General features: G+C 38.6%; 1 protein-coding gene and 1 pseudogene across 2 annotated transcripts in view; one reads left to right on the forward strand and one right to left on the reverse strand.

Moving 5' to 3' along the window:
* CNOT9 (CCR4-NOT transcription complex subunit 9) overlaps positions 1–23,681 on the forward strand; it is a 55,336-nt gene extending 31,655 nt beyond the window's left edge. For both annotated transcript variants that reach the window (XM_077155131.1, XM_077155132.1), the window contains exons 5-8: positions 6,515–6,624; positions 19,573–19,671; positions 19,884–19,975; positions 21,395–23,681. In XM_077155131.1, the coding sequence (XP_077011246.1) occupies positions 6,515–6,624; positions 19,573–19,671; positions 19,884–19,975; positions 21,395–21,563 (470 nt within the window). In that variant the 3' untranslated portion in view covers positions 21,564–23,681. The remainder of the gene's footprint in view (positions 1–6,514; positions 6,625–19,572; positions 19,672–19,883; positions 19,976–21,394) is intronic.
* LOC143676850 (interferon-stimulated 20 kDa exonuclease-like 2 pseudogene) lies at positions 8,135–15,572 on the reverse strand (annotated as a pseudogene).
* Positions 23,682–24,183: the final 502 nt, after the last annotated feature.

Genomic DNA, 24,183 nt, shown 5'->3' on the forward strand with positions numbered 1-24,183 from the left:
CACACAGAAGTTGAAGTTTCAAAATAGAAATGACTACCTATTTTCAACACCCTGTAATATTGATATTCCTTTGTTCTTCTTCATACAAAAACATTTTATAATTTATACAGTAAGTCACTATCATTGTACATTCTAGGCATTCTTAGATTATCCCATCTCAGTCTTTATCGTCTGTCTTTCCTTCTGGTTTCATATATGCCCCCAGCCCTCCTCCCTTATCACTCTCACATTCAGCTTCATTCAGTGTACTAGCATTATTGTATTACATTAGATAGTATTGTGCTGTCCATTTCTGTGTTTTTACAATCAGTCCTGTTGCACTGTCTCTATCCCTTCAGTTCCAATTACCCAGTATCTACCCTATTTTTATCTCCTGATGGTCTCTGTTCTTAATTGAAATTCTCCAAATTCATTCCCTGATGTTAGTTCATATCAGTGAGACCATACAGTATTTATCCTTTTGTTTCTGGCTAATCTCACTTAGCGTAATGTCCTCAAGTTTCATCCATGTTGCTAGAATACTTCATAACTTTATTCTGTCTTACAGCTACATAATCTTCCATTGTATTTATATACACAGCTTGTTTAGCCACTCTTCTGTTGATGGACATTTTGGCTGTTTCCATCTCTTGCCAATTGTAAATAATGCTGCTATAAACATTGGTGTGCAAGTGTCCATTTGTGTCCTTTCCCTCATGTCCTCTGAGTTTATACCTAGCAATTTTTGCTGAATCATATGGCCATTCTGTACTTAGCTTCCTGAGTAATTGCCAAACTGCTTTCCACAGTGGTTGTACCATTTTACAGTCCCACCAACAGTGGATGAGTATGCCACTTTCTCCACATTCTCTCCAGCACTTACCGTTTTCTCTTTCGTTGATAATGGCCATCCTCATGGGTGTGAGATGATATCTCATTGTAGTTTTGATTTGCATTTTCCTAATAGCCAGGGAAGTTGAGCATCTTCTCATGTGCCTTTTGGCCATTTGTATTTCCTTTTCTGAGAAGTGTCTGTTCATGTCTTTTGCCCATTTTGTAATTGGGTTGTTTGTCTTTTTGTTGTTGAGTTGAACAATCTCTTTATATATTCTGGATACGAGATCCTTGTCTGATATATCATTTCCAAATATTGTCTCCCATTGTGTAAGCTATCTTTTTACTTTCTTGACAAAGTTCTTTGATGCACAAAAGCGTTTAATTTTGAGGCGTTCCCATTTATTTATTTTTCTTCAGTGCTCGTGCTTTGGGTTTAAGATCTAGGAAACAGCCTCCTATTAAAAGATTTATAAGGTATTTCCCTATGTTTTCTTCTGAAAGTTTTATGGTCTTAGATCTAATGTTTAGGTCTTTGATGCATTTTGAGTTAATTTTTGTATAGGGAGTGAGAGGTGGATCTTCTTTCATTCTTTTGCATGTGGATATCCAGTTCTCCAGGCACCATTTATTGAAGAAACTGTTCTGTCCCAGGTGAGTTGGCTTGACTGCCTCATCAAAGATCAGTTGCCCATAAATGAGAGTGTCTGTATCCATTGGTCAATATATCTATTTTATGATAGTACCATGCTGTTTGACCACTGTAGCTTTGTAATGCGCCTTAAAGTCAGATAGTGTGAGACCTCTGACTTCATTTTTCTTTCTCAGGATATTTTTAGTATTCAGGGCACCCTGCCCTTCTAGATAAATTTGGGTTTTGGTTGTTCTATTTTTGCAAAGTAAGTTTTGGGATTTTAATTGATATTGCATTGAATCTATAAATCAATTGAAGTAGAATTGACATTTTAATTATATTTAGTCTTCCAGTCCATGAACACAGTATGTCCTTCCATTTATTTAGGTCTTCTGTGTTTTCTTTTAGCAATTTCTTGTAGTTTTCTTTGTGTAGGTATTTTATATCCTTAGTTAAATTTATTCCTAAATATTTTGTTCTTTTAGTTGCAATTGTAAATGGAAGTTTTTTCTTGATTTCCCCCTCAGATTACTCATTTCTAGTTTATAGAAACTATAGATTTTTGCATGTTGGTCTTGTTACCAGCCACTTTGCTATACTCATTTATTAGTTCTGGTAGTTTTGCTGTGGATTTTTTGAGGTTTTTGACATATAGTATCTGCAAGCAGTGAAAATTTTACTTCTTCCTTTCCAATTTTGATGCCTTGTATTTCTTTTTCTTGTCTAATTGCTCTGGCTAGAACTTCCAGCACAATGCTGAGTAACAGTTGTGACAGTGCACATCCTTATCTTGTTCCTAATCTTAGGATGATGCTAGCTGTGGGTTTTTCATATATTCCTTCGTACTCATTTATTAAACCCTGCCTTCTCTGTATAACTCCATCATTACTTTTGATCTTTCTCCCGCTCTCTAGGGGTATTTGGGCTATGCTTATTCTTTTTCATGTTGAAAGGGGATGTTGGTAATACGCAGTACAGAGATGGAACTAGTTGATGTTGATGTTCTGGAAAGGCTGGCCCCTTTGCATTTCAGGGCTTACCTGGTCCAGGGACCCATCTGGAGCTTGTAGGTTTCTGAAAAGTTACTGTAGTGCATGGAAGCTTTCTAGAATCTTGCATAATGTTCTGGATGTTCTTTAGGATTGGCAGGAGTGGTTTTGGCTGGGGATTGGCAAGCTATAATAGGTAACAATGTAAGAGTTATCTCCAGTGTAGCCTTTTAAACTCTGTTTGAACTCTCAGCACACTGATACCTTACTTGTTACACTTGTTTTCCCCCTTTTGTTCAGGATGTCACTTTTGATTTCATGGTGCCTGGCTCATCATCCCTGGGAGTCATCTCCGGCACAACCAGGAAGACTTTGGATGTCATGTCCCATGGAGGGTGGAGGGCAATGGTTTCACTTGCAGAGTTGGGCTTGTGGGGGGGGCGGGGGGCGTGCAGAGAGAGAGAAGCCACATCTGAGCAACAAAGATATCCTCTGGAAGTAACTCTTAAGTATACCTATAGGTAAGATGAGCTTCTCCACTATATACATAAGCTTCATAAGAGCAGGTCTCAACATCATGGGCTTGGCCTATTGATTTGTGTGTCCATAATATTTGACACAGTAGTCAGGGATTTCCCTGGTGTTTACTAGTTCCATATTTTTTCTCCCATCCCCCAAGGGACTTTGCCAATACTTTTTATTTGTCCCAGGCATATGTTTATTTTAATATTTGAATATATTGTTCTGCAAGATAATTGTTCACTTTGCCAGTACACCCACCCATCCTCACTCCTACCTCTACAGCATTCACTCTCTTTGCCCAGTGACCAAGGCAGAGTAAAGGGTGATTGATGGATGTCATTAACTATGAAAATCTATCCTCTGTGATTTCCTTTCTAATGTGCTTTAGATCTTTCTGAAGAATGCAATTGCTCACTGTTTGCCTAACCTGCTACTGGAAACATGCATGATTATAACTGTTTACAAACTACTTATAACCTAGAACTTAATCCCTCAAGGTTCCGTGTTTAAAAGAAAAAAAGTACAAGACAGAGAATAATAAATGGAAGACCAAATCCCCGTATCAATCCAGCCAGAGCTACCAATGAGGAAATAAGCAGTCCACCAGAATTCCTCATGGCTCATCCCCAGCTAAATTTCTTTGAACATCAGATTCCAAATGTCCCACAGTATTCTTCAAATTTTGTTTGTTTGTTTGTTTGTTTTATTTTTTCACAAATTAGAGTCAACATTTCCGTAGAGTAGTACATAGAAAACTTGTGCTTCTGAATGAGGAATTTTTAAAGCTTCTAAAGTTTTAAACTTTAGAAGTTTTTTTAACGAAACTAGTTTTTTAGCAAAACTAAGAACCTCAGTAGAATATTTTTTAAGCTGAGAGAATGTGTAATTGTGATGTCCTCTCCTAGTCCACAGGTATTTACATTACTAGTTCTTTATTAATAAGCTCTGTTTAGTTTTAGGTTTATAGAAAAATTATTCAGAAAGTACAGAGTTCCTATATTATCTCCCTCCCTCAGTTTCCCCCGCTATCAACATCTTGAATTAATGTGGTATATTTGTTACAACTGAACACATACTATTAAATGATGATTGACTAAAGCCCATAGTGTACATTTGGGTTCACTCTCTGTGATGTTCTGGTCTGTGGGTACTGACAAATGTGCAGTGTCTCCACCTTTATGTTATCTTCCAGAATAGTCCCACCACTCTGAAACTCCCCTGTGCTCCACCTATTCATGTTCCTCTCCCTACTGAGCACCTGGCAAACACTGACCTATCGCCTCTATAAATTTACCTTTTCCAGGGTGTCATCATTGGAATCATACAATATGTAGCTTTTTTTGTGGTGTTTTATAATCAAAGAGAGGGTGCCTCTTTTATGGGTTCTATAAACCAATTTATTTCAGTTAGAACAACTATTGAATTTCATTAGGATATATTTTCTAGGCCTTTCTTAATTTCCTTGAAAAAGAAACTAGATTGGAAGCATGCAATACTTGCTTATTCAATTAGATATGAAGAAATGCAAGAAAAGATCCAAAAGCCATTACCTTATCTCATATCATATATACTGCTTGGGTCTGAATGTAGCATATTAAATGATTCAGCTAAATAATATGAGATTCTAAAAATTAAAGACAATTATATACCAAGTTGATAGGCAAATATGTGGTATAATTTTAAAGCCAGATATATTTTTAAGAGATCATATCCAGCTCAGTAAATAAACTATGTATTGATGTAACATCAAAATAAGGATGATAAATAAAGAGGCACACTCTAGAGGCACACTCTAAAAGTCCAAGAGTAGAAAGAATAGAACAGTTTGTTTTTTGTTTCTAAGCGATATATTAATATAATCTTTCAGGTGAAGGTTTTTTTCTGTTAGTTGAAGGAGACAGTTACCCCGGCTTCTTTCCACCCTCATTTAAAGCACCCTCTTCTCTGATTGGCATCTGAGAAAGCACTTAGTCTTCTATGTAGAGGCAATACATCAGGGCTACAATCAGTGCCACCCGGCACTGATCACCCAGTTGGTCCACCAGCTTGAATGAGAATCAACAGTTGTAATAAGTGTCTGAAGGTTTGATGTCTTTGACCATCCATCTGGATGAAGTTCTCCAGTGATAAATGTTTTACACAGTTCTTGTGCATCCGTAGAGTACCCAGTATCCTCAAAGTTTTCTGTAGCATCACCTCCAGCTTGTTCCCTTAAGACTTCATCCCCACTGGGATGCTCCTCCAAAAACTTGGGTCAGGTCATAAACCTTGTGGTGTAGGATGACCCAGATACTCTTGCTGTGGTTGTACTTATGGATCTCCCCCTACATGTACGTCAGGACCCCATCCAGTGGCTTCACCATTTCCGCATGCCGTGTGCCTCAGGAGTTGAGCGCACACACTGCAGCCACTGGGAGCGCAGTGCATGTCCTGCCGATGTGTTTTGATTATCTGCTTAATATACTCTGGGATGTATCCAGGCATTACATTAAGCTATACAGGATTAAAAGCCTTCATTCTTACTCCGGGCTCCCTGTGTTGAGACTGTTTAAATGATCTTGGTCAATTGATTTTGACAATGGTGTAAAGGTAATTTAGAGGAGAAAGGATAGTCTATTTGATAAACAGTGTTGGAGCAATTGGATACTTGCATGATCATATACAAAAAGAATGAACCATGATCCATACCTTATATTCTATTTAAAAACTGACTTGAAAGGATTATAGATCTACATGTAAAATTTTAATAAAATCATAATTTGATATCTGCCTTAGGTCCTGTTAGTAAATTATAGTATGTTGGTGGCTCTGGGATTCAAATATATAGCCATTGTAGGTTGTCCACTCTGATTAAAGCAAATGATATCCCTTACTCCTAAAGCAGTTGTTTTTAGGTATTACAGATCCAGATAATGAGGGCCGTTCTTACAAAAGTTAGTGGTGCATTGGGTGGCCCAGGATCTATCATTTATTAGTGGGGCTTTCCTGTATACTGAATGGAAAACACATTGAACTGTTTTGGTCACCTGGTCAGTGTTATCAGTTTAGAAGCCAGCAGAAAATAAAGTTGGAGTTAATTTTAGAAAACATCCAACTCTATTTTATAAATAAGGAAAAGGAACTTTATCAAGCTTAGGTAAACTAGTTGCAGAAACAGGATTAGAATCCAGGTGTGTGTTTGTTTCTTTGTGTAATTATGTTTTCTCTTTGGTATATCCTACAGCCTTGATGTTCTTTCAGAAATGATCAATTGAATAGCCAGGAAGTAATGTTTTACCCCTTGAAGGTAGTGTTCATACTGGCACGACTTCTTTGCTACCTGGAAATATGCTTTGATAATGATGTAGAATTCTCCTACTTTACGTAAAATTGGAAAAAACATAAGTGGAAAATAGATTGGTGATATTATTTTAAGATTATCCAGTAAAAGTGATAAAAAGATTATTTAGATGGCTAAATTGCTGCTTAATTAACTATATGATGAACCAAATTTGATACATGATTTTTCATTGCTGATGACTCTAAAAATAATTTTGTTTGTGCATATTTTCTTTAGGGGCTCTGGTGAAAACAGATGAACAAGAAGTAATTAACTTTTTACTGACAACAGAAATCATCCCTTTGTGTTTGCGCATTATGGAATCTGGAAGTGAACTTTCTAAAACGGTACATATCTGTAGCTTAATTCAATTCTTCATTATGTTAGGTCTTGAACTACTTCTCATTATGGGCCTGGGATCATTTTCTGCCTCTTTTCAGGCTTTCCAAATCTCATGAATTTTTTCTCTTTGAATAAAAATTACTGTAAAATGTTCTTTAAAAACCCAAGCCATTCAGGAGGATTTCAAGTTAAACATGAAATTTCTTCCTTGTTTCTGAACCGACAGGTGAGCCACAGGTGTTTTATCCCATGCTATTTTGTGCATAATCAAGTGTATATATATTTGAGCTTCTGCTTATCTTGCCCTTTAAATGTGAATGACAGCATAGTTGGGTATACATTTCCTACCTTATTTTGCCCTTTTAAAATTCTGTTGCCATAGCTCCATTATCTTCTGGTGATGAATGTTGCAGTGAACAGTCTGAGGCCAGCCTAATTTTTTCCTTTTGTGGGGAAACTTTCCTTTTTTGTGTGGATGTTATTCCTTTTGAAGTTCATTTAATAATTCTGTATCAGATTTTTTCCTGGGGGAGCATTTTAATGTCTTTTTCCTACTCTAATCATTCTTTTTTTCTTTGCAATTTTTAAATATTTTTATTGAGAAATCTTCACACACATACAGTTCATCCACAGAGTATTCATTACCGTGATCATTTTTAGAACATTTGCATTATTCCAAAAAATAAAGAGAAAAAAGATAAAACTCATACATCCCATACTCCTTATCCCTACTGTCCCTACTTCTCATTAACCACTAGTATTTATTCACTTTATTTTAATTTCTTATCATGGTTTTTCTCAAGGCTGCTTTTCCATATTGCTGCTTATTTTTAGCAGTAGTCAATCTTATTTTAATGTGTGTATAATCACACTGAATTATTTATTCAGTGGTTATTTTTTCTCAGTTGAATGTAAGCAAATGTAGTGATTTTTTTTTCGATTAAAAAATTTATCAAAGCACTAATTTGAGTTTTTAGAGACTTGGTTCAGCAAGGTGAGAAAAGATAAAAACCATTAAAACACTTTAAATTCTTTTTTTAAATGAGCAGCTTGCTTTCCTAAATCAGAAAAGTTCATTTCCAAGCTGTACTCTCTTACGTCTACTGCCTTGTAACCCGAAGGAGAACTAAACCTCACCAAGAATGGCTCCTCCGGAAGTCATGGTAGGAAGAATGGTGAACATCCAGACATGGTCTAGATGGAAACTCTTTGATCCTAAAGCCTGTAGTCTGTAATGTATAATGTGACCATACAGGATACTGACCAAAAGTATGCTTTTGAGAGTGAAACAGGGTACTGTCAGTTACTCAAGGACAAAAAAGCATGAACTGGAAACATGGCCATCCTAAGTGATAAGGCAGTTTGAGAAACTACATTTCCCAGTATGCCCTGCCCCTTGAAAGTCAAAAAGCTTGACAGAAACAAACACTCTGGGACCTGTGGGTAAGCACCATTTAAGAGGTAAACAGTATAGGGGAAGGTTGTGAATGGAGGGTTTCCCACTTCCATGGGCACTTAACCAGACATAGAACATAACATCTGAGGTGAAATTTCAATGGATATTAAGTCTGGGGTAGAGCCTGTCTCTCCCCAGCAACCCTGTCTCCCAAGGCTGTGGAGTTGGTAGAGCTGCCCACAGGTCAGCTGCTCTGTTTCTCCTGGGTGCTGCCTCTGCCTCCCAATACTAGCATCCCCACTGCTATTTGTCTTTTGGGAATTCTGGGCCAGATGCTGTTCCTACTCTACTTCAACCAACTTATACAACTCCATGGTAACCTGGGTGTCTTTCACAGAGGATTGTCCGCCTTTCACAACCTGTCAGCATTTGAGGAGAGGCTACTTGGATGTCCTGGTTCAGCAGCTTCTGGGTGAGATGCTTCAGAGACATGGTGGCATTCTCTGGGCAGTTGGCTTTAGGTTCAGGGGGGATATAGGAGGTATCACAGGTGAGGGACTTGGGATGAAATTACTGAAGAGCTCTGAAATCGTTGTGGATGGCATGGCCCACCACTGTCTTCCCTGCGAGTATCTTCAAGATCTGGCTCTGAGCAGTCTTGAAGGGTGTGGTGTTCATCATATGCTGCTTCTGAATACTACTCCATCTGATCCTGTAGTCCACAAGTGAGAGGGGAGAAGGACATACTCGTCATAAAGAACATCTCCATTGTAGTTGACAATACTCCATCGCACAAAAGAATTGACATGCCCCTTGGGTCCTGTGCCCACCATCTCACAGTCAATTGCCACCATCTTCCTTGGTGTCTTCTTGGATGCTACAGTACATTTTTTCTCTGAGTGTGCTTGAGTGGGATTTTCTGTGGAGCATTCTTCTGGGAGCAAGCTGGGTGGCTCTTAATCTTTGGGAGGGAACTCTGGAACTTTCCCAGCAAATCTACTTTTCCTACAACAGAACCAGCCTTCTCTAAAGGGCCCCATCTTAGACATGGTAGCTTTCTTGTCCAGGGACTACTCTGACTCACTGCTGGAGACAGCTTTCTTCTTTTTGGGGACCAGAGGACCCTTCCAAGTGCTATCTGCTACCTAGGAGCATCCCCATTCTTTGGAGGCACCTTGCTAGAGGGCTGGTTCTTATTCTAAAAGTCTCTCTGTTCCAAGAGCTGCTGCTTCTTGACAAAATTTCAGTGCTTGGCATTCCCCTCTAATGCCTTTTGTGGAGGAGGTTCCCCAAAATTCAGATTAAGTGGTAATGAAGACAACAGACAGTGAGAGAGCAGTTGGGGAAAGTGGCGTATGGATGAAAGTAGGATGTGGGACTCATTCTCTGCTAAATCCCAAAAAACAGCATCTGGAAGTTTGTAGTATATAGCCTAGGGAAGAAAGTGACCCTGATAATCGAGCCCATAAACCTGGGAGAAGGATAAGAAAAGACAAATCTCCATAGGACTTAAGGAAGGAAAGTTAAGATATCAGAGCAACCTCCCAGGTAGAAGAGAAATGAAATCACAAAGGGAAATAACAGAAGGAGCCCTGGTCTGAGTTGGGAGCCTGGATTCTAGCAAAGCCCCACAATTAGCAGCTGCATGGTCTTAGAAAGGTCATTTCCTGTCTAAGTCTCACCCTTATTTGTGAACTGAAAGGGTCGGGGAGCCCATGGAGCTCAAACTCTCGGTGAGTCTGAAAAACCAGAACACATCCATCCAGGAAGGGTACCATGAGTATGCTTGAAAGCAGGGAAGGGGATGGCATAGATGACCTCTAGATTACGTAGACATCTCCGGGTTCCACCAGTAGAAATACAAATGCAGGCACCCCATTCTCTTGGCTCCAGGTCGGGGAGGGGAATCTTCAAATACATCTCATCCAAGTCCTTCTCCCAAAAAAGTACTACATATCAGCAGGGGGCAGAATTCAAGCACAGTGAGCCCACTTTAACGAAAGCATAGTGACTCCCGCCATGGAGATCGTTTCCCCATCACACCCAGGCCTGGCCCAAGCGCTCAAACACTTACCTCCTAAACGCCAAATGTAATTTTTTTAAAAAATTCTTTTTCAATAGGTAATACATAAAGTAAAAAGTTGAAATAGTGCCAAAAAATATACAAATAGGTTCTCAGTTCTCCCCAGTAGTAACCACTACTTTCTTGTATCCTTCCAGAAATATTTTATATATATATGTGTATATATATGTAGCAGTTTAATTTTTTCCCTTATCTCTCACTTGTCTTTTCAGTTTTTCTGTGTTTTTAATTTTTCTTTTAACTTTTTAAAATAAAATCTTTTAAGTCCATTTTCTCTTCAATTTCTATAAATGTAGAAATTATTATTGCTAGGTACCTGTTCTTTGGATATGTCTCTGCAAAAGCGTCCATGTGGGAGTAGTTTTGTTGAGGATGGCTGTTGTTTAAAAATAATGATTGAGGAAAGAGGTGATATGAGCTGAAGCTGGCAGCTTTAACACAAATATTTTGCCTCTGAGCAGCTTTCCAGCCTGTTCACCATTCTGGGGTATGTGTGTGTATGTATGTATGTTTGTGTTAGAAAGATACATATACCTTTGTCCTCAGTTTTCTACTTACATATATAAAAGATAAAAGACATGAATTTAGGTTCATGCTTCTACCCCCATCCCATTCCTTCCCTAGTTTTCATTCTTTTTGCTAATTTCAGACTTTAGAAATAGGATTGGAATGAATACAACTGTACTCTGTCATTTTTATTAGTAGTTGACTATGAATAGGTTTTTAAAGTCATATTCTTGTAGCTGGGGCAGAAAAAGACCCTTTCTTCTTTGTGACGTCTCTAATGTAGGCAGAACTCTTCTTTAGGAAAGCATTTTCCAAACTTACTGTTTACTGACCAATCTTTAAATTATATGTTGTTGGAATAGGTGTCAGAAGCCTATGAGATATAATGAACTGCTCAAATACATAGACAGAAATTAATTGCTGTGAGGAATTAGCAAAATGAGATTCATATGTTTAAAATACCAGTATATTGGTCAGGTAATCTAAATAATGTAGATCAGTGGTAATTGAATAGACAACACACAATGTGTGTCAATTAGCAAGTCATGCTTCTAAATCAATGTGTAGGTTGTATAGGGGATCTGGATATTCTCAGGCACAGGGTTCCTGTTTCATAAATGTTGATTACAACATAATCAGTAGCATTTAATTAAGTGCCTAATTATATGTCAATTATTGCTTTTAAAACTATGCTTTATCCCATCAGATTCTCATCTCTGTAATGCAGATGAGGAAACGAAGGCATAGATTCCTTAAATAACTTGCCCAAACCACACAGAGATAATGGAGCTGAGACTTGAACCCAGACAATCCAACCATGTTTGATCCACTATGCTGTAAGAACAATATATAAGTGTTGTTGTTCACATATTATTTGGGGAAAAAATTTAGAACAAAACAGCATTTCCAGATGCTACCACCATCATAGACTCAGTTAAGAGGCCATAGATAAATTAGTGTTTTGTGGAACGTAGCTTGGCAAGAGTCATCTACATTCAAGAATCTTTTCCTCTTTGGAAGAGCAAGGGATTTAAAAATACCTCTTCTGCTTTGAGTTACTTTTCCTAAAAATGATTCAGAGATCACCATTTAGATACCAGTGTAGATGGTAATTCAAACATTGTAGCTTATTCTGGCTCCTATAAGGAGTTTTAATTGAAACACAGATCTCATTATAATCCTCTTTCATATATATTATCGACTAGATCAGGATTTTATGTGTCTTTATCAGGAGATTGTGTTTTCCTCTAACCACTCCATTATTTACATTTCAACAATGAAATAATATGTCTCATTTGGGAGATATTAAAACAAGTTCATGTGATCAGCTTCTTTTCATTTTGCTGATATCAAAGACATAAAAGGAACATGGTAAAAACTGTCATATTGGGGAAATGATACTAATGTTTTTCTTTTAAGTTTCAGTATTTCTATTTTGATTTATGAGAATGAGGAGAAAAAATATTTTAAGTCTCACATCTGAAAAAAGTAGAGAAAGCTCAGAGAAAATAATGAGAGTAAATAGACCTTAAAATAAGCCAAGGATAAATATTAACTTAGTTAAATAGACAGAGAATATTAAAATTAACATGTGTGAACAGCTTTTCTCTGACACCGCAGATGCCCTAATAATATTCTTCAAGTTCTATACAGTGTCTCTTCAGAATCCTACAAGGGTTCGCTATACCCATAGAACAAAGGTTCTTATCCTGGGTTCCTTGAAAAAGCTTCTTCGTAATCTGCATACAAAATTTTGTGCTTATACAATTTTTTTGAGTATTTAGTTTATAGCTCTCTTCAAATTCCCAAAGGAGTATATTATAGCACACACACTCACCCCAACACTCACAAGTTTAAAAACCTAGCCTTCTCTTGAATTAGCATCAGCTACTAGTATATGGCATAAATGATGTCCTCTAACAACATATCAAAAGTTTTTCCATTTTTAGCAATCCTTCTTGTCTCTGGTTGATAGCACTTTTCACACGTTGCATGATTTGTTTTTCAGATTTGTTCTGTTAAACTAAATTTCACACACTTCTAACATTCTTTGTTTTCTCATCGCTTTCAGGTTTCAATCATTTTAGTTTTGTTTCCATTAAAATTGTGTATCTTATCTTAACAGCACTATGCACCCTCAATACTTGTCTCTTATCAGAAATGGTGGCATTAATTATGTTTTATTTTGTTTCTTTTGAGCCTCACAGGGAAGCTCCATTTGATAAAAAGTGAATATGTGTTGTCACTAAAAACTGATAGCACTGATAAAGTTTTTGCTCTGGAACATAGTTTTATTTATATCTATGAGTGTTTGTGTTTATAAATTCTAAGTTCATAAGTAGTAGAACTTTTCATATTTGGATACCAGGTGTTTTCAGATACCGTTTTTGGAATCAGAAGTCTTACATTTTGTTTGTGCTTTTTTTCAGTGCTGCTACTTCTAGAAATACTATGGACATAAATGAGAGTGTACAGATTTTAGCTATTATATTTATTACCATGCTTTACATATTTGAAATGTTAGAAATAATATAAATGAATAGCAGTAAACAAAATAATTCGTGGTATGGCCATGTAGTGAAGTACTGTGTAGCCTTTTTTTTTTCTAACTTTTTTATTGTATAATATAACATATATACAAAGCAAAGAAAGAAAAAACGGTAGTTTTCAAAGCACTCTTCAACAAGTAGTTGCAGGAAAGATCCCAGAGTTTGACATCAACTACCATACCATCCTCTTAGATTTTTCCTTCTAGCTGCTCCAGAATATAGGAGACTAGAAGAAATAAATATTTTTTTATCATCACAATCGACTTTCTTGTGAAAAATAACATATATACAAAAAGCAATAAATTTGAAGTGCAGCACAACAGTTAGTTACAGAACAGATTTCAGAGTTTGATATGGGTTACAATTCCACAATTTTAGGTTTTTACTTCTAGCTGCTCTGAGATACTAGAGACTAAAAGAAATCTCAGTTTAATGATTCAGCAATCATATTCATTTGTTAAATCTTACGTTCTCAGTATAACTCCACCATCACCTTTGATCTTTCTGTGTTACTCTTTAGGGGTGTTTGGGCTGTGGCCATTCTAATTTTTTCATGTTGTAAGGGTCTTTCAGTAACATGGGGTAGGAAGATGGAACTATCTGATGTTCTGGATAGGCTGGGCCTTCAATGTTTCAGGACTTATCTGGTCCAGGGACCCATCTGGAGGTTGTAGGTTTCTGAAAAGTTACCCGAGTGCATGGAACCTTTGTAGAATCTTATATATTACCCTAGGTGTTCTTTAGGATTGGCTGGAATGATTTTGTTTGTGGTTTGGCAAGTTATGATAGGTAGCAGTGTCTAACTGAAGCTTGCATGAGAGTAACCTCCAGAGTAGCCTCTCGATACTATTTGAACTCTCTCAGCCACTGATACTTTATTAATTACACTCCTTTTCCCCTTTTTGTTCAGGATGAAATTATTGATCCCATGGTGCCAGGGCCAGACTCATCCCTGGGAGTCATCTCCCACACCACCAGGGAAACTCACCCCTGGATGTCATGTCCCACATAGGGGGAAGGGCAATGATTTCACTTGCAGAGTTGGGCTTAGAGAGAGTGAGGCCACATCTGAGCAACAAAAGAGGTCCTCCAGAAGTAACACTTAGGCATACCTATAGGTAAACTAAGCTTCTCCACTACCAACATAAGCTTCAGAAGAATAAGCCTCAAGATCAAGGGCTTGGCCTATTGATTTGGGTGTCCTAAAAGTTTGACACAGATCAGGGGATTTCCTGATGGTAAACTTTGATAGTTCCATATTTTTTCTCCCTCAGGGGACTTTGCCACACTTTTTTATTATCTGCTTAATATATTCTAGGATGTATCCAGGCATTACATTAAGCTATACAAAATTAAAGGCCCACATTCTTATTCTGGGCTCCCTGTGTTTCAGTTGTTCAAATGAACTATACAGATAGGTTGAGTTAAATTATGTGCTACAGAAAATTTAGGTTCCAGATAAGATAAGCCTTTCTTCCTTTGGTCTCAAAGAGTAAATGCAATTCAAAAATATAGACAATGTCTTCCTTATCCCTGTATTCTGAATTACTTTAATCCTAACCTGATTGGCTTCACACTTATCTCTAAATACCAGGTTATAGATGTGTAAAACAGCCCCTCAAAATCCATAAATATAATGGCTACTCCAGACTAAATGTGTCTCCTATAAGAGCTTCTAATCTAGGCCCCTGTTTACTTATAAGCATTTTCTGAAGGAGAACATACAATAATTGTTCTTTCGTTTCTGGCTTACTTTTCCTCACCAAATGTCCCACAGGTTCATTCACATCATTACATGCCTCACAACTCCGTTCCTTTTTGTAGCAGCATGATATTCGATCATATATATCCGCCAGTCTACTTCTCTGTCCTTTAGCCACCTGCATTCATTGCATTCATTGCATCATGTATAATGCCCAAAATCCACAATCTGTCAACACTCTCAATTTTAGATAATTTCATTGTTTCCAAGAGAAAGATAACTTATAAACCTTCACCAAATAGGAAATTTAAACCTCCCCTTAACTCTTGTCCTTCCCCCTATTAACTACCTCTGCTGTTGCTGTGGTACTGCTGATGTTTTCCTGCTAAACATAAACCATAGCATGCAATAGCAGTTTTCCCTTATACCCTGGACTTAAACAGTCTTTGTACATGAATCATACCTTTGAAGTAGTTCTTGCAAGAACTAATTTATACTTCTAATGTTAATCAGTGGGACACATAGGTCTCTTTCAATCATGTTCACCTTCAATATGGTAATATTACTTATACCACTACAGAAACGCTTTCATTTCTACCTATTCCCTTACATTTGAGTTCATCCTCATTAGCTGACCGTTCATCCATCTTTACCTTCAATGTATCTCTCAGTCCCCTGTATTCTGTGTTATAAGCTTCCGATTTTACCCTTACCATGGTCATAAAAGTGGAGCCATACAGTATCTATCCTTTTGTGTCTGGCTTAGTTCACTCAGCATTATGTCCTCAAGGCTGAGTAGTCTGAACTTAGTTTTATGTGGTTTCCCTTGTATGTAGTAGATTGTTTTTCTCCTCCTGCTTTCAGGATTTTCTGCTTCTCTTCAACATTTGACAAACTGATTAGTTATATGTCTTGGGGAAGGCTTATTTGAATTTATTCTATTTGGAGTTCATTGAGTTTCTTTGACTTGTACATTTATGTCCTTTATAAGGGTTAGGAAGTTTTCTCCCATTGTATCCTCAACTAACCTTCCTAACCCTTTACTCTTCTGTTATCCTTCAGTAGTCTTGTGTTTGTAGAATGGATGTGGAACGGGATGCAGGGCATGGGGCGGGACACAACAGTGAGGTGATGCTTTTCAGTAGGTATAGGTACGGGTTGGAGATGCTACGCTGGTGCCTGTGAGTGTGGGTGCCCAGTGGCGGGAGCGGGGTTGGATGTGCGGGTGCACAGGTCTGAGGGGCAGGGTCCTGGTGTGCTCGCTGGTTTAGGGCACAGGACCCTTTGTGCGTGTGTGCAGAGCTAGGGCAGCAGGTAGGCATTACGCCTGTGTGGGCTGGGGGCAGATAAGGTCAGGGTGTGCAGGTCAGGCTACAAAGGAAGTTCTGGAAAGATGACAGAATAGGAGAGATCGAGTTCAACCCTGCTCCAAGAAACAGCTACAGAAGGGATGGGAAGGTGTGACTGGGAGCCTGTGCACATGCTTGGATCTGGGAGTGCTATAAACTGATGGACCTGTGTGGAGAGCTGGTGAAGGGTTGGAGGGAGGGTTGCTTTGCAACTGTATGGGCTGGGGGTGGGTGTACCCTGGGTAAGGAGGTAAAAGCCAGCAGCCTTTATGCCCTGTTAACAGCCTGCAGGGAGGGGGAGGTAGGGCTCGGGAGGGGTGGAATGAGACTGCACTTGTACCAGAGAGGTGGGTTGGGCTGTGCTTGGGATGGGGTTGTGGGGCGGATGTGTGTGCAGGGGGCTGGTGGGGTGGGGGCACTTGGAGCACCGAGAGGAGCAGGTGCGTGACAGGGTTTAAGTACATGGGGTGTCGGGTGAGTCACTGGTTGCTGGGCTGTGCCAATGAGGGTAGCATTCAAGGAACGTGGCTTGGCTTACTTCCTAGTCCCCATCTCCCTGTCCATGCACTCCTGAGGGCTATGGGCATCCACATTAGGCTGTTTGCACCAGCCAGACTGTCTTTAGTTCTTGGCTTCATAGTTCTTAGCTCTTGCAACCAGGGCCGCCCTATGTGGTGCAGAACACCTTCCCAAGTCACTTACACCCTGGAATCACCATCAAAGTTGCCTTCCCATCCTTTCTGTAGCTGTTTCTTAGAGCACAGTTGAACTCAATCTCTCCTATTCCATCATCTTCCCAGAACTCCCTTTGTAGCCTTTAAAGATATGTTATAGGGCAGGCCACAGTGGCTCGGCAGGCAGAGTTCTCGCCTGCCATGCTAGAGACCAGGTTTGATTCCTGGTGCCTGCCCATTCAAAAAAACAAAATAAGAAACAAACAGACAAACAAAAGTACATTATAGTATATATACTGACAAGGAAAGATAACAAAATAAATTAAGGGAATATTTAACAATTTATACTATGATTACACTTTTGTGTTGGGGGAAGAAAAGACAATTTATGACCAAAAGATTATAATGATTATCTTCAGACAGAATTGTAGGATTTAAATTGTTGTTCATATCTTTATTTTCTTGATTTTCTTTAATCAGCTCAGTTAATTATCCCTTCCAGGAACCCCTAACGATCCCTTTCCTGTTACTATTCCTTGCCCAGAACTAGAGTGAATCCATCCTGTCTCTAGATTAGATAACTTATTATGTTCATTTTTATGTACAAAACTTAGTATAAACTTGACCCAAATCAGACATCCAGTAGAACAGAGGTTTATAATCAGGACTGTGTGACTTAATCACCCGTGAAGTGTTTAAAAAATACAGTTGTCCATTTACTATCCTTGATATGCTATTCTCCAAGAAAGTAAAATCTAGGCATCTGTGTTTTTAAAAATATCCTCCTAAAATACAGTATAACCACTTTGGAAAGTTGCTTGGCAATATCCACTTAAGCTAAACATAAACCTACTGTATGAACCAGCAGTTCTACTCCTGTATATACACCCAAGAGAAATGAGTTCTTAAGTACCTTAAAACATGTACAAGAATGTCTATAGCAGCTTTATTCATAAAGGATAAATAAATTGTGTTACAGTCACAAAATTTAAAATGACACACCAGTTAAAACGAATGAACTGCTGATACTTTATATGCAACAACATGGATAACTGACAGGCATTATGTTGCTGAAAGAAGGCAGATACAAAGGACTTTATATATGTTCAAGAACAGGCAAACCCAATCAGTGGGGATAAAGTCGGAATAGGGGTTACCTCTGAGGGAAGGCTTTTGATTGGGAAGGGGCACAAGGAAATCTTCTAGGGTTCCAAAATTATATTTTACTCTGGTTGTGGTTAACAAATATGTATATAAGTAAAACTTCATCAGGCTACACTTAAGATTAGTGTACTTTACATTTTACTTTGTATATATTTAGATTACATATTTTGTTACATACATACAGTTTTCTGTTGCTGTTATAACAAATTTCAAAAATTCAGTGGCTTTTAAAACAACACAAATTTACTTACAGTTCTGGAGGCCCAGAGTCAGAAAGCAGTTTCATTGAGCTTGAGTCCAGGTGTCAGCAGGGCCACACTCACTGTGGAGGCTTTGGGAGAACCTTCTCCAGGTTCTAGAGCTGCGCTTCTTTTATTTCTTGTCTCAACCCCCTCCATCTTCAAATCTCTCCTTTCTTTCATAGCACCATCAAATCTCCTCCTCCCTCTCTTTTTATAAAGGACACATACGGTTGCATTTAGGGTGTACCTGGATAATCCAAAATAATCTTGCCATATCAATGTTCTTAACTTAATCATATTTGCAAGGTCTTTTTTGCCATATGAACATATATCCATACGTTCTGGTGATAAGGATGTGGATAGCTTTAGGGCCATTGGTGTACTACAATGTTACACCTTAGTAAAATAGTAAAAATAAAATAAATAATTCTTATAAATGGTTCTGATGAGCAGCCAAGGAAGAGAATCACTGTAATAATTGTTTGATTTTGATTAAATTATTTTAATTAAAATAAAAGAGTGTAAGAGTTAATATGTAAGATTATATACATTCTAAGGAATTAATGAGCTTAAATTTGAGGGCCAAAGAATTGAGGCTACTAGATTTAAGCTTCACAGCCAATTGTTTTATTGCTGTTGGAACAATTTTTGAAGGAAAGATTAAAATCTTACTTCTTAAAAACCTTTAAAAATTAGGAAAGACCTTATATACCTCATATAGAAGAGATAGAGCATAACTGAATCTCTAAAACCATTCTGGCCCATGGAAAAGAGAAGGAACTGTGTTTGGATCTAGTTTAGATCTTGGCTCTGTGACTTAGTAGCTTTGTCACTTGGGATCTTAACCTGACAAGGTTTCTTTTATTGATTTGCAGTCACGCTTAGTAGTAGGTGTTCAGTAACTGAGAAAATCTGATAATCCCTCTCAGCCTACCCTTTAAGATGAGAATAATGTGCCTATGTCACAATAGGTTTATTGTGAAAATTAGATATATCTAGCCTTTAGGAGAAGTTCTGACCATAGTAATTGCTCAGTATGGTAATATGTATTTTTGTGTGTGTGTGTACTATGCATGTCTGCTAGAGTGAATTGTGATTCTGTGAAAATACATCTTTAATAGTTTCCTAAGTTGGATACTACTTGATTTTCTATTCACCCCCATGCATAATACAAGGGTCTCTGCTTGTTCAGTTTTCTGATTGATGGTCACTCCTGGGACAGTGAGTTATTAGTTGGAAGACAAATTGGAGCAGCCTTTTGAATTCCTTGCTTTTGTTTTACTCCAGGTTGCCACATTCATCCTCCAAAAGATCCTCTTAGATGACACTGGTTTGGCTTATATATGTCAGACGTATGAACGTTTTTCCCATGTTGCCATGATCTTGGTGAGTTCTTTCATCTATCCCTTTTTGTAACTACTTTTGATCACACAACTAAGTCCTTTTGCTATTGGCAATATATAAAAACAATAATGCATCTAGCTTCCAACAGAAATAATAGCCATGGAACATTGTATAATGATTATTGAAATATCTGACCTGATTTCAGTGTCTTGTGTATCTTTTCTCTCCCTTATCCACTGTTGGTGGGGAAACAGGGTAAGATGGTACTGCAGCTATCCAAAGAGCCTTCCGCCCGTCTACTAAAACATGTAGTAAGATGCTACCTTCGACTCTCAGATAATCCCAGGTAAACATTTACAGGATTTATAGGACTGGGGAAACACTGCCAGGTGGTTGGCCCATCTTGTGGCAAAGCTCCTATACCTTCAGGATAGGGAAGGGATATAACTATATTTAGTTTATCTGGGCCAAAATTTAGGTCCTTTTAAAATCTGAAGTGCTATATTGAAAAATTCATCAGAGTTGAATATTCTCACTACAACTCTCTACCCTACTCTGAAATTCCAGAGTCCAAACAATTCCCAGAGAAGCCTTATGATGTATTATTACTCTTGTAGTTTGAACCTTTGTTTGCTACTCTAGGTTGTCAGAAAGAATAGTGTGTTTTCAAAGACCTTTTAAAAAGGAACATAGCCCAGAGGGCTCTTGAGTTATATTTCCAGTTCTCTCCTTGATTCCTGTAATGGCCTCAAAACAACCATTTTACCTCCCCATATTGATCCTGTTTCTACCAGAAATCGTATATTGTAGATATAATGCATTTTAGAAATGTTTGACTTTTTGCTGTGTAAATCCATAATTCATGATGAAAGTCACTTGCTCAGATTCTAAAAAACCACGTAATGGGGTGGTTTCTCTGCCCTAGGAAAGGAGATAACTTGATTTAATGTGAGCTCAGCCTCCTGCCAACTGAGCTGTTTCTTCAACCATTTTATCCTGCTCCTCAGTGCTTCCTGTTTTCATCAAACTTCGAAAATGTGGTTTATTTAAAGTTCTGTTCGTTCAAAAAAAATTAAACTGAATACCGAAGCCTAACTTTGCATTTAAAAGGCCCATAAATAGTTAATGCTTACCATTTTGAGGTTTTCAGAGTTGACTTTCTGCTGGTCATCTTTTTAGAGAAAATTAAATATTTAAAAGTTTATCTGATGATTCTGCCATAATTTTGCTTTTACTGCTCATCTCTTATTAACAGCTCTAACTATAAAATTGAAGCAGCTTCTTCAAAGACACAAATTTATAAGTTAGTATAGAATTAAAATGTATTATTTTATAGTCATAAGTCAGGTTACAACATACCCTTTTAATGTCCCGATTTTTAAAATACTTCATTTACTATAACCCAGAACGTATTCATGTTTTTCTAAAATGAGTATCTTCACAGTATTTAGTTTAGTAAAATAGAAGGAAGTTAGAATTAAAGTAAACTATTTATTGCTCCTTTTATTCCAGTTTGCTTTTTTATGAAATTCTGCCTTGGGGCATCATTTTGAAAGTGTTTGCAGACAACAAATCCTGAAGATCTTTCATCTTAGGTCTAATATAAGCTTTAAAAGAATTTTAATGACTTCTTAAAGTAACTTGACAGAGCCATAGATTCTGGGGGATGCTGTATATCTATGTCTAAGAAAAGGGCTTTTCCCTGTCCCCCAAATGCAGGTTTATTTGTTGGTCTCCCTGGTTGGTTTGTTTGTTTTTGATGTAGGGCACGTGAAGCACTCAGGCAGTGCCTCCCTGACCAGCTGAAGGACACGACCTTCGCTCAGGTGCTAAAAGATGATACCACCACGAAACGCTGGCTTGCACAACTAGTGAAGAACCTGCAAGAGGGCCAGGTCACCGACCCCCGGGGTATACCCCTACCCCCTCAGTGATCTTCCCCTGTCACCTCCTACTACTTCCCCAAGTTGGGGAAGGAAGGGAGAGCCTACGAGGAAAACAACTCAAGTTTTATCGCTGACTGGGAATAGACAACCTCAGTGCTGAACCGCACTGGAGAAAAGGGGCAAGGTATCCCTGCTGAGGTGTATGGGCTGCCTTGAGGACCTGGGCTCCCTCTGCTTCTCCTGGGAAACGGGCTTCTGACCAGCAGTCTGCCATTACAGCCCCAGGAAGATGTCAACACCAGCAAATGCTGTATTTACAGCACACAAGATGACCCTTCTCCCCCACCCCTAGCTAGCCACTGGCAGACTGGGAGACAGTGGTTGATAGCAGCAGCACTCAAGGCATGGTGAACACCTGGGACCAAGCCATGTGGCATTTTTTATTTTGCCTTTCTGGAAGACTCAAGATGTGTCTCTTCATTCTCTCTCTCAGTGTTTGTTTACTTTGTTGGGTTTTGTTTTGTTTTTAATCACAGAGAGAGGTGTGTTTAGTGGACACAAACTGTACTATTCAGCAAAATTTTGTCAATTGGCACTGTTTACAAATTTATTAGCTGCATAAACTCAATAAAAAGTTGGTCTGGGCATTACATCCCCTCCAGCAGGCCAGTAGCTGCAGTGAGCTGTTGGGAGGAATGGGAGGCGGGGGAAAGATTTAAAGCCAAAGGACAGCAGGACCCTGCCCCTATTTCCCTTCCCTTTCCCATTGTCCTAAGGTCCTAGCTGCCACAAGGACTTGAACCTTATTTCTGGCTTTAGCTGCTAGCTTTTCCCAAATCTCAGTGCTTTTCTCTTTTCACTCTCCTCCGATTAAACTTAAAGCAGACATCTTAATTCATCATGCTGTCCTAGAAGGATATTGTATATAAGGGAGAGGATGGACCTACCTTTAGTCCAAGTCCTCAAAGATATTTTCTGAATGACTTTTAAGAGGGATTAAAGTGATTGGTTACTTAATCTCATTCTTTGCTTTAGTGTGGATTTCAGCAGCTCCAACTGCCTTCATGATTGTATTTGAAACAGTATTAGCTGAATGAATCCATTTTATTCAGATTTAAGATGAAGAGCTGGGCTCTGCTTGCTCACTCAGTCTTTTCTTTTGACACATTCCCTTTTGGTTTGTGGGAATTACAGATGCCACTAAAATATTTTCTTTTTCATATTGTGTTAGAGAATTCCCCTTCTTCCTCTGGAACTTTAGATAGTTCTGCCTCCAGTTCACAGGTTTGAATATAACAGTGTAAACTATCTTGCTTTTCCCAAATCCTTCCCCCTGTAAGCACCTGCTATCTCTCTCATCCATGTCTCCAAAGTTGGGATTGCTAATTCAACTCTTGAGAGGGATCAAGTCATTTTTGTCCATATCACACAACTGAAGATGTCTCTGACCAAAACTGGGAAGCGTCTGTAAGGGACAGGCTCAGACACCTTTGCAGAGGCAGTTTTGCCAACACAAGGGCTGTTTCAAGCCGACTTTCACAAAGAGGGCCGGCCTTGTTAGTTGGCTTCAGTCTCTTTAGAGCCAGAAAATAGTGATTAAGTTACCTAGATGTGGGGAGTTTTTGGATAAGCACTTAGTCCCCTGCCTTCAAAACAAAGAGGAGAACCAGACCAGCTCTCAATAATCTCAAACCTGAAGAGGTCTTAGAGAAAGCAGAGGACAGCATGAAGTGAATAGAAATCTTGATTCCTGTCAGCCCGTAGTCTGATCTGGAGAGTCCAACTAGAGAAACCCTGATTTTTGCCAACCGCCTTCCTGCTGAGCCAAAGTTTTCTCATTGCCCCTCCACTAGGAAGCAGCTGAGGCCCAGGGCCTTGGTCCCTGGGAAATGCTCTTCTTTCTTTCTCCATCTTTTGGTGCATTGGCCATGTTACTGTGCCAGTAGTGTCTTAATTCTTGCCCTGTCTGTCCTTTCTCAGCTGGCCTTGGATCCCACATAGAGTGGGGAGGGGTGTTGGAAATGGGTATTACTCCTCATAGTTAATCCTGATGTGTGTGTATATGTCTGTGTTTAAAGAGACACCTCCCCTCCTCATTTTATGTTTTCCATCCTTCTCATTTCCTCAACAGGATTGAAATAAAACATGCTTCTGTTTTTGTAAAAATATTTTTTCCTTTCAACTGGAGAATTTATTCTGTCAATACAGAGATATTTAGGCACCTTATTCAGGTGATCCTCACCACCCTGCACCCCAACCCTCCACCTACTCTCTCACACACAGGAGGGTGTGATGGTTCCTTTGTGAACAGATCCCTTGTGGATGTTTAAGTGATGTATGAAAACTTGTTTGGGAGGCCTGGGATGGTTTCACTTGCTTGTTAAAGTGTATTTAGTAGCCAGGATTTTGTACCGGTGGGAGAAAGACTTATTTAAGTGAAGAGATAGCATTTGAAGCTTTTTTTTTTTTTTTTTTTTTTTTGGATAGACTTTAATTTTCATCTCCTTCTGGGATCCAGGACTCGGAACGAATCTCCAAAATTTGTTTCCACCTATGTTCCTTGGAGGACACAGCCAACCCCTGCTTCCAGCTTATTTTTTACAGGGGTTTAGAGGGCCTGTGGCTGTTTTAGGGGTGGAGCGGTTCAAGAAAGGCATCAGTAAACTTC

This window comes from Tamandua tetradactyla, chromosome 3 (genome assembly GCF_023851605.1).
Source record: "Tamandua tetradactyla isolate mTamTet1 chromosome 3, mTamTet1.pri, whole genome shotgun sequence".
NCBI classification, from domain to species: Eukaryota; Metazoa; Chordata; class Mammalia; order Pilosa; family Myrmecophagidae; genus Tamandua; species Tamandua tetradactyla.